General features: G+C 43.2%; 1 protein-coding gene across 2 annotated transcripts in view; it reads right to left on the reverse strand.

The window, feature by feature from the left end:
- Nucleotides 1–1,515, reverse strand: part of HELB (DNA helicase B) — a 35,915-nt gene extending 34,400 nt beyond the window's left edge. The window contains exon 1 of one of the 2 annotated variants that reach the window (XR_006274745.1): nucleotides 923–1,405. Coding sequence is in view for 1 of the 2 variants with exons in the window: in XM_038382309.2 (XP_038238237.1) it covers nucleotides 923–1,124 (202 nt within the window). In the remaining variant the exon portion in view is untranslated. Of the gene's footprint in view, nucleotides 1–922 lie in introns of both variants that reach the window. The other variant, XM_038382309.2, reaches the window with a different exon arrangement.
- Nucleotides 1,516–11,609: the final 10,094 nt, after the last annotated feature.

Raw genomic sequence — 11,609 nt, forward strand, 5'->3', positions numbered from 1 at the left:
TGGTTCGACTGAATTTTTGTGCTGTTTCCTGGGATGAAAAAGTAGGAATTTGTTTCTTGCTACTCCCAGTCATAACAGCTACAGAGGAGCGTTCTTTTTTCCTCATTGAATAGAGTCTGTGTTCTGAAAGGAGTCACCTTCTGCCTGATCAAGAGCCTATCACAAAGGACTGGAAGTACCAGACGTGTGAGAAGCCACCAAAAATGAACGCACTGCATTTCAGAAGTTCATTAACAGAGCTGTGCAAAATTACAAGAAACCAAGAAGGATGTAACTATAGCGCATCGCAGGGGGGGTGCTAGCGGTGTAGCCAACTTTAATTTTTTTTTTCTCCACCAAATGCATCCGATGAAGTGAGCTGTAGCTCACGAAAGCTTACGCTCTAATAAATTTGTTAGTCTCTAAGGTGCCACAAGTCCTGCTTTTCTTTTCGCGAATACAGACTAACACGGCTGCTACTCTGAAACCTTTTCTTTTTGCCAACTTTAATGTGTGTGATGATTTTAAAAACATGAGTTAAATCTAATAAAATGGCCATGAAACATTTTTTTTTCAGTTTTCACTATGGTGCCATAAAGCCCACCTTCACCCTAATGGTCTCACCCCTCATCAGTCCTCCCCCACCCCCCTCCATATTTTTGAACACCCCCCCCAATTTCAATTCCTGGGGGGGGGGGAAACGCTGGGCTGAGGGAAAGGAAAGTGCCCCAGCGCTGGCTTACTCCAGGCACTGAGGAGCAGCGGAAAGTTGGGTAAATGTGTCACCGAAATACACAACAAAACCCACCCTGCCAGCCCCCTCAGAGGCGCCTATGAGGGAGCAGGTGGAGGGACGAGGCGGGCCGTGTCCCGCCCCCCCGAAAGGCAGGAGGGAGGCGGGCTCGCGGGGAGGGTCTCCCTGCCCTGGCGCGCCGCTCCTCACCCTTTCGGCGGGCGGGCAGGGAAGTCCGGAGCACCCGCCCGCTGCTGCACAGCTCAGAGGCGTCCAAGAAGAGCGGGTCCGGGTCCGGGTCCGGGTCCGGGTCGTCCTGCTCCTCCTGTACCTCCGTCTCCAAGCCCTTCGCCGGCAGCAGCACCCCCCACAGCTCGCTCACGGGCCGCGTCCTCCCGCGGGCCTGGGCCATGTTTCCTCCCCGCCGCCGCCTGGGCGCGCCCCGCCAAGCCGCCGCGCCTGCCCTGAGGGGCGGCGCGTCGTGCCGCGGAAGCCCGTTCACCTCTGCTCCAGCAGACCAGCCCCTTCCGCCTCTTTCAGCGCCGGCCCCGCCAGCCACTCCCCCTCCGCGCGGGGGGGGGGGGTCCAGTCACTGCCCCCGCCCCGTGGTATTGCCCGCCGGGGGGGGAGGGGCGTCGTGATATGGTGGCTGCGCTTCCCCGTCCTACCCGCCCAGCTCCCGGGTTTTCCAATAAGTGCACTGGCAGCTGCTCGGTGTCCCCCTCTCCTCTCCGCCCCTGGCGCGCGGGGCCCTCCCTTGGGAGGAAGCTGGGGGGGGGGGGGGGTCTGGCTTTCATTGCTCTGATGATGCATCCGATGAAGTGAGCTGTAGCTCACGAAAGCTTATGCTCTAATACATTTGTTAGTCTCTAAGGTGCCACAAGTCCTGCTTTTCTTTTTGCGGATACAGACTAACACGGCTGCTACTCTGAAACCTGCTGATAGTAAAGGTGCACCATTTTAAGGTTATGGTGGTGTTGCATTGCCCCATACATGATGCCTGCAGCACAGTCCAAATTTAGCCTGAACAGACCTTACCGGGACACTGTGACACTGACTATATACAAAGTGTGATCAAGACAAAAAACTGAACAATCTGAAAAAAAATACAGGAGACTCTTCCCCCCCCCCACACACACACCCTAATCTCTTGGTTTTCGTAATCCTATTTGTTAGTTCGTACAAAGTTTTCAGACAGAAATGTGATTTTTCAAGTTGACGTGCCTTTAGCCGTGATCCTATGTTTCTGCCCACCTGGAGAGGAATGCAGTACTCCTGGCCCCCTACAGAATTCCAGATTGACTGTCATAAGCCTGGGGTAAAGCTGGACTTGGATGGTGGCCATCTTAATAAAAAGCGTAAGCACTTTTGCAACCCAGCTTTCAGGAAATATTACTCTACAGCCAACCTTAGATCTTTCATATATTCTGGAAACTTGACACATCATTATCAATCAGTTTGTGCTCCAAAAAGACCCCAGGAGAAAGTATGTTTCCAGAATCACCTGCAAATGGTCTGGTCCATTCACAAGCAGGGGACACAAAAGTAATTTATTCCTGTCTCTCCCTATTTGGGAAACTGTGTTCTCCCTCAGATATAGAAACACCTAAAAAGAACATCTGGTGGAAAAATGACTGCAGAGATATACCCTGCTGTTAGTAGGAAGAGGGATTTGTATGGTTTATTTTTAAGTTGGAACAATTACCACATATTTGTACCCCTATAACAGATGCTATCACAAGAGCAAAATAAAGCTGATGCTTTCATGGAACACCACCAAGGACTGGAAAATTATTCTTTAGAGCCCCTGAGATCAAACAAGACACTGGGAGGTTCTATTGAACTCAGGCCTGGAGTAACTCTCATGTTCAGTCTATTCTCCTGTTAATTGAAAGGGATAGCTAGATGCACAAGAGAACTCAAGCGCTCAGAACTATTTTGTGTAGCATAAGAAAGCTCAATGGCTCTGTCATACACGGAACACAACAGTGCATTAAACTATAGTTAAACATTATAGGCCTATATTTCTTCATACTAGTGGGGTGAGTGTGTAATGAGGTTGAGGACCCACACCTTAAAAGGCTCAAAGTGAGCAATGCACTTGAACTATATAGAAGGATGTAGCCTGCTGTTAACTATGAATATCCTGTTAACACCTGAGTTTTTGACCTGTAATAAAAGGAATATTTCATTTGCAGAAAAAGTAAAAATAAACTGAATGATGAGGCAGCTGGTAATATAGAATTAACTGCAGCACTATAGTGCACTATTAGAAATCCACAAAATAAATGCATATTTACCCACCTTTTCTGACCCTGCCTCCAGCATTCAGTAATATAAACAGAGCAACTCAGGATTTATTGTGAAGATGGCAGTTTAACAAGATGAACAACAGATGCTGCTTAGTTTACTAAGATTTTAATTTTTTTATTTTGTTTTCCTTTATTTTTAATGCGTAAATTGGCTAGAGAATTCATATTGAATAGGGTTAATTTAATGGCTATTTTAAATATATATATGAATACCCTCAATTTTAAATCTAGATGGACTCCAAAAATCTGTCACACTTGCTTCTAATAACAGGAACACAGAAATATAGGAATTGCCAAATTACCAGACTGGATCAGAACAGCGATCAACCCACTCCAGTAATCTGTCATCAACAGTGACCAGTACCAGATGCTTCAGAACAAAGTTCAAGAAACCCTAGTTATGGTGTAAGGTGCCCCAGGAAAAGTTTACTTCTATTTCCCAATAGTGTAGGTTAGCTTATGCCCTACAGCATGTTAAGGGTTTATATCCCTTCCAAAATTCCTCAGAGTATTTCTTTTAATGTATAATTACTATTATAACTTGGATATTCTTAGTGTCCATAAATGTCTAATCGTTTTTGGACTCCTTCTCAGTTTCTGGCCTCAGTGAAGATCGCGGTGAGTTCCACAGGCTAGTTTTCCATTGTGTGAAAATATAATTCCCTTTACAAGATTTGAATTTGCCTTTCGATTTCACTTAATATCCCCTTGTTCCCACAGTGTGAGACAGGGTAAACAGAGGTTCCCAGTCTACCTTCCCTGTACCATTAATTTCAGAGTAGCAGCCGTGTTAGTCTGTATTCGCAAAAAGAAAAGGAGTACTTGTGGCACCGTAGAGACTAACACATTTATTTGAGCATAATCTTTCGTAAGCTACAGCTCACTTCATCGGATGCATTCGGTGGGAGAGGAAGACGATGTCTGTCTGTATCTGTCTGTATCACAAAAGCTTATGCTCAAATAAATCACAGCACCCATGCCTGAACTCCCTCTATTTCTGCTTTATCCTTATCCGATCCGATCTGCACATAATATTCCAGATGAGGGCATACACTGGCATTATTTTACTCTCCATTCCATATGAATCCTAACATTTTGTTTGCTTTTTAACCCTTGTCGCTGCACAGTGAGTGGAGGTCTTCTGTGAGCTGGCTGCAATAATATTCTGCTCCTTTTCCTGTTAATACAGAATGCCCGTAGGTATATGACTAGATGAAATTACTTCATGAATTGTGAAAAAAATCTTTGGTATAAAGCTTGGCTAAAACATGGGTGTTTAAGTACATATTAGATCAAAATGTGATAGTGTACCTACTTTATACAATTTAACTGAGTTGTGGTAAGGGCACTTAAGTGTAGTGATGAAAGCAAAGCAGCTATTTCTCTCAGGAGAAACCTTGCTATATTGCAGTTAAAGAGGAAGACAGCAGAGTCTTCTTCATAGCTTCTGCTAAAGATTTTATTCCTCCATTAAGTGCAGAATAGGATCCTCGGATTGAAACCATATTGTACAAACACTGCAAATAGTACTCACACAAGTAATCAACGTACCAACATTAGCTGCATTCCACATCACTACTCTAATTGATTTCAATAAGACTTCTTGTGTAAACAATGTTGCACATGTGTAGAAATGTTTGAAGGATTGGGCCCTAATCTACTAATTTAGGGAGTACCACATTATTAGTCACAAAACTCTGGAACTGCTAACTTAATCAGCCCTCATTCCTGAAGCATTTCCCATAGTCTGACTTGATTCTGCCTTGCAAAACTCCACACATGCATGGTAAATACATTTTTGGGGGGAAACAAGCAAGTAAAATATTGCTTTCATTAAAATATTGTAAATTCAGGTTAGTAAAATTTGTGCCTCCGCTGGTAAATTTTCATAACAATTTTGCAAAACATATTCATAGCCAAGGAAGAATGAGTAACTTGCACCAAGTTACCTTGATATTGCTCGCATATCAGTTCCTCAGTTCCATACCCTTGCATGACAATAGCTCTTAAATGTTCTACAAGTATTGGTTGCCGATTTTTTTAAAATGCCCAAAGAGCAATAATTGTTGCCTCAAAGAAGGCAATAACCTCCAGACATACAGCCCAAGACTCCCCCCCCCTTTAAATATGTTCCCCAGTTTGGTTCCAAAATACATGACCCAATTTTTCAAAAATGAAACTGATGGGTGAAAAACTGGGCCACTTAGGAACCTCAATAAGTATTTAGGGCTCTGATCCTGTTCCTATTGAGATCAATGGCAGTGGTAACCTTGAGTTCAGTGGTGCAAGATAATGTCCTATGTGCCTAACTTAAGCACCCATTCTTTAAAGTCTCATCCCTAATATTTTAATAAATACTTTGTCCTTCCACAGCACAGTCTTCCAAAGTTTCACAGACAAGTTCATCATCACATGCCCTTCTTAGCTAAGAAATATCCCCATTTTACAAATAGGGAAACTAAGGCAGAGAGAAATTAAGCAACTTGCATAAAGGAAGTCTGTGCCAAAATAATAATAATATATAGGTCTTATAAAGAGAAGCCAGTGTTTTAACCACAAGACTATACTCCCCCTACTTTGAATTTCATATCAACACACAACAAAGATTTGGAGGATGCACTGGAGTTTTAAGTGCTCACCAGCTACTAGTAGGCTGGCCCAGATCATAGGAGAAGTTTGGTTTCCTTTCATGATATATGAATCTGATTCTGCACTCATGCAACATCTGGAACTCAAGCAGGGCCTTATTTAAAGTAAAATACCTGTTTCCTACCCTTATGGCTTTAAAGGAATCTTGTGCATTACTAAAAGCACATCACGGATTACCATCCAGCTTATTGTATGGCCAGAGGAACCCAGGCCAAGAAACCTCTCTCTCCCACAGAAATCCCCCATGGGTTTTGCCTCCCCCAAACACCCTCCCCATCACTAGCCCCTGGCCCTGCTGCTCCGCCTCCCCAACATGGCTGATGGCTCCTTCCTTGCCCCATCCCACACCAGACTCCCAGCCCTGGCCTCTGCTGCCTCCCTGCCTCCCTCCCCCATGATGATCATCCCCAGTGTCCGGGGCAGCATCTCCCTTCCTCCCTCCCCTGAGCCTCCCATTTTGCCCTGTCACTGCAAGAAAGAAGCTCCCCTTCTTACTCACCAGTAGCGGCAGGCAGAGCGACTCCAGGGAGCTCAGGCAGCCAGGCTACTCTTATCCAGGCACATACCTGAGCACAGCTGGTGGGCAGGACAGGACAGGGATAGCTTCCCCCTGCCCCCTCTGGAATGTGCCTCCCCCAAGGCATCTGGGGAGGGGCAAGTGACCATTCCTGTGACCTGGTTGGTATGATCCCTGTTACCCAATTGCAACAACTCTTATACAAAGTATATCATGTAAAATGTCAATGGAAAAGTTACAGTCTATCAAATATGATTATTCTGGTTAAATCCATGTATCATCTTTGTATCTAAAGTTACGAATATTGGCTATATACTTGTGTTTTATACATATGTTATATTCCTGGGTAACACCCACCAGATAGGATTTACCTCAAGGCTAGACAGTTATGTGTTGATGGCCAGTTAAGGATACTTCACTCTAACAATGGGTCAGAGAAGAAACTTGTCCTAGTAAGTCTGCCTGTGGATGCCTCAGACCTCAAAGGGCCAGTGGCCACCCCTTGTGAGTCAAGCCATGTAAGGACATGTGATATGCTCATGTGAACCTGGACTCCATCTTGGCCCAGTAACTTTCCACAAAGAGGGACTGTGGGCTTTCTTTGGGACAGTAAATTTCCATGCACATGGCAGAGGATATAGAAAGGCAACTGAGACATCCCCATTTTGTCTTCATTTTCTGCTTCATTTCTCTGGACTGGATTTTTAACAAGGAAGCTCTAAACAAGGACTGATGACCATAGGTGCCGACTACTAAACTGAAGAAGGCTGCATGATATGCTTAGCCAATAGTTTAGGGCAGCCGTTGCTTTCCCTCCCTAAGTAAGGAGGAGCTTCTATTTAAACGGGTCTGATGATTAAAGACGGCTGCACCTAGAAGGCCCTGGCCAACACCGGCAGTCAACCCTCTCATGAAGAGATGTTATACGGCCGCTGCTATGGGACCCAAAGAAACAAACACACCATGTGGCAAACAGTGTTTGAGACGGATCATGGGAGCAGGGCAACACAGCTAGCTAACAATGCCTGTACCCGCAAGAACGACGCAATGGAGAAACATGAGGCCAGACCACTGGGCCATGATTTGTTTGAGACTCCGGACCCTGGCCAGGAGAACCCAAACAAATCAAACAAAGGGCTGTACAGAGACGAGGCATAGGTACATTGTATGTAAGAATGTTCAAGGAATGGTTTGGCAGGGACCCGGTCACTGATGTTCGGTTGCCTAGAGCCTTTTGGATCAAGCCTGCACAGAGACCTATTTCATTTGTTTGTTGTTTTTAAAAGCTGCATGCAGAAGGGGTCTCTTGATACATGGTGTAAAAGGTTTTAAAATCACGTTATGAAAAAATACAAAGATGCCTTACATGTATTTCTTACTGTCTATTTTTCAGCAGCTGAGTGATGGTTCTTTGCAGGACTTGGAGGTTCTGGACACCGACAGCTCCGAAGGGCCGAGCAGATTGGGCCTGATCTGTTTTTGCCCAGACCCCAAACCAGATGCTCAACAGACTGCCAAAACAGCGGGGGATGCTTATTCTATAGGCCTGTACTATATAAAGTTGAGGGAGAAATTCGGTATTAAGCCTGAGCAAGTTCATAACTGTAAAGCCGTGATGCGTGCAATTGTGAGAGCGGCTGTGCATGGAATCATCAAGCACTGCCTGAGAGAGAAACAAAATGAGGATTGTCCTAGGTGCGCCATAGATGCCCCCAGTCAGAGGCATCATGACTGTGTGTACTGGTCTTTAGATGATGTGAACTGTAAAATTAAAGAAATTAGCAAGTTTGTGTATGGAGACTGTGTTAAATATCATCATCACGTTGGGATACGTGCTGCAGTGCCTCTGTTTAACCCAGGAACATTTAGCTCTAGGGGCAGAATTGGTGGACAAATTAAGAGAGGCCAAGAACCCAAATAACTTTTTAGGTGAAATAATCAAACCAACAGATAAATGTTTAATGCGAAATGTTGAACATCTTCTTCGTTCAGCAAATTACAAAATCTTGCTAAGAAAAAACACTAACGGTTAGAGCATGTTTTGGGAACAAAACAGGCCGTGTTGTAAAATAAAATGTCAGTTGAATATAACTGTGAGAAACATGTTTTTATGGAGTTCAAGCGGTGTGGGGTTTGTCAAAAGGACAGTAGGTTGCCCCGTAGTGTACGTGCAGTTAGGTTACAATTTGTCAACAACAACAAGAGGTATATGAGCGGTCTGTTCCTCTAACAAAGGCCCACCCAGCCCTGGCGCTTGTGCATGAGGGATATAGGCTGTTGGGGTATCTGGACCATTGCAAAGCAGCCCCAGAACCCCTCTTAAATCATACCATCTTCTGCTTCAGTTGTACCTTTTCATTTTCCATCCCAGGCCTTCTGCATTAGGACTTAATCATGACCTCTCTGATTTCAACGTCTCAGGTTGTTTCAACAATGCCTCCCAGTGGCCATGGTTCGCCGTTCCTGGATAGCTACCCACATTGCACTGCTCTCTGTGTTGATGAAAGAGCTGCTATTGTGGATGCGCTGGACCAACACAATGAGCATAGTGTGGATATGCAACAGTGGTTTAATTATGGCAGTGGCTGTCCATTGGTGTAACTTGCATCGCCAAAACTCTGTAGTGTAGACAAGTCCTAAAACAAAGACATGCCTTTGGGAATATAAGGAACAAAGAGAGACTCTATCTTTATCTTTTACCTTAGGAGACAAAGAAACTAAGCGATTTGATCTCTATGATGGGTCCTGACCATGCTAGCCAGTAAAAGCTGGAAAGCAGCTGTGACTGAGAGAAATCAGCCTGAACAAAGCTTGCATCTTGCTAGATTAAGTTTAAGACTTTTAGATGTGTGTTTTCATTTTTATTTGCTTGTAGCCATCTCTGCTTTTCTCTCTTTTACTTGGTATTACTTCATCCATGGTCTTCTGTTAACAAACTCATGTGGCTTTCATTATAAATCATCAGTGCAGTGTATGTTCAGTAAAGTAGGTGCTTCTAGAAAGCTGACAGGTTGGAGTGTTTTACTGTCTCTGTAAAGGCAGCAAACCTAACATTTTGTCTGTGAAGGTCTAGTGAGAGGGACTGTTCCTACAGTAGGCTGATTTGGGGGAAAATTCAGGGCTGGAAGGGTTCTAAGGTCAGCCTGCAAGGAGTAATCAGGTTGGGCAAAGCCACAATGAGGTTTGTGGGCTTCTGGCAGGCTGCTTAGATCAGAGTTTGGGACCAAAGCTGCACAGCCACAAGAAACCCAGGGTTACAAGACAGTGACCCCTTACTGGCCAGAATGAACCCCAAAACATCACCCCCGATACAAAGGCTTTTGCTTGAAGGAACAGCTTAAGGGGATCCAAACGGAATAGATGATGATGCGGAGACTGCTGGAGTCTTTTGAGTGTGTTTGTTACTTTGTTGTAGTAAATTATGTGTTTTTGTACATGTGCCTAAAACATATGACAGGTGCATTTCATAAATATAAAGATAAAGTATACTGATATACCAAATTCCATTTTGGCCCAAATTAAAGGCTGAGTAATGTAAAGGCATGCTGTGTGTATAAAAAGAAAGATTTAAATGAATTAGCCATTTTAAAAAAAGTTTGACTTAAAAGCAGACATAAAAGATATATATTCATCTATATTTGAAATAGTGGTCTCCTTATTTTATTTGCCCCAATTTCATGGTATAACAGTTTTTTCTGTGCTAAGCTTACAGATAATTTATAGATAGTCCCTTTAGATGGCAGGCTAAAGACACGACATATAAAAGGGGGAGAGGGTAGGAGTCTCTGATACAGAGAATCATATCTTAATTAATTGCTTAAGGCAATTTCCAAATGAAAATACTTGACTGCTTTGTATAGACATATTTAAATGAATGCCCAGAGATGATTTTCACCTGGGAATACTTAGTTACATATTTGTTTTGTGTAAATGAGAGATAAATGTGCCTGAATCTACAAGTACAATCTTGAATGAGAAGTTAGGATGCAAGTATGACATAATTTTCAACAAGTCTGATTCCTCTATTCTCAGAATTGGTGTTCCTGGGACGTAGTTTAGGGCAAAGGTTTCTCTTGGCTTTTTAATACCTGTAGACAATAAAAATATTGTGTTTTACATTTAAGCCCCCGTCAGACTGGTAAGGGAATATTATCCCCATTTTATAGACAGGGAGCCTAAAGCACATATTTAAAAGTGTCCTAATTTCAAGTACCTCAGATTTTGAGCACCCAACTTTAGGTACCCTGTGCCTGATTTTCAGAGATGGTGAACACCTGCTGCTCCCATTAAGGAGGCCATGGTATCTAGGGCGGGGCAGCCAAAAATTGAGACATGCAAAATTAGAGGTCCCTTTGGAAAATCTGGGCCTAAATGATTTGCCCGAATCAGTGGTAAAGTTGGGATTAGAGCTCAAGTTTTCTTGATATTTCTGTCTGCTCATTCCACACAGCTTCTCATACAGCTCGGTGCATAAATGGTAAAATCTTGCCGCTATTAAAGTCAGTGGCAAAACTATTGACTTCAGTAGATCCAGGATGTCACTTATGACGTATAAGTAATAAAACTGAAAAACAGAATGTTATGATGCATGTCTGTCAGCACAGACTGCCAGGAACTGAAAAATACAGCAACATGTGGCAAGGAGTTTCTGTCAATAAATTACCCTGTCACAAGGGCTTCAGAACATAGCTTGAAAAGTACTTTGAAGTCCTAAATTAACTTGGTGGATTGACTTTTCTGCCATCAGCTCTCAATTTAAATTCCACACAAGTTCGTGAGGAGGATGTACAGTAGAAGAAAAAGGCACTCTGACAGCCCTATGATTGTACCTCCTAATGCACTGTATTATCACTGCTGTGATAATTCATGACTCCCAGAGTATAATCTGACATGACACTAAAAAAGTTATTACTCTTCTGTCCATGGGGAAAATGTATTTCTAAACTTGAACTCAGTAGTACTATATTCAAATGAAAGGGGGAAAAAAAGCAGCTATCTGAAGCCCTAAAAAGTAAATAGTCATAACAAACAAACACAGATAATTCATACCATTTCATTACTGCTTTGTTCCCTGATATAAAGTAGCAAGTTTTTCCCCCCAGACAGTAGACAGAATGCAAATGTAAATCTTCCTGTTTTAAAATGGAATTATTTTTACTTCCACTCAGAAATCACTTTTCAGAATGTTCTGGTAAGTACAGAGTGCAGTAAATATGAAGAGTAAGATTAATGCCACTTGCCAGAGTTAAGTGAGAAGACTGGTTGTATATATATATGAGTCTCGTCCATGGGCAGGCCTCTCTCATTCACATTTATTTTAATCTCTCCAAACCATAATATATAGACATGCCCAATGATCACTGATTTGCTTCAGCAAACTGTTGTAGTACTGGATCATCTCTACAAAACAAAATTATGC

Source organism: Dermochelys coriacea, chromosome 1, assembly GCF_009764565.3.
Source record: "Dermochelys coriacea isolate rDerCor1 chromosome 1, rDerCor1.pri.v4, whole genome shotgun sequence".
NCBI lineage: Eukaryota > Metazoa > Chordata > Testudines > Dermochelyidae > Dermochelys > Dermochelys coriacea.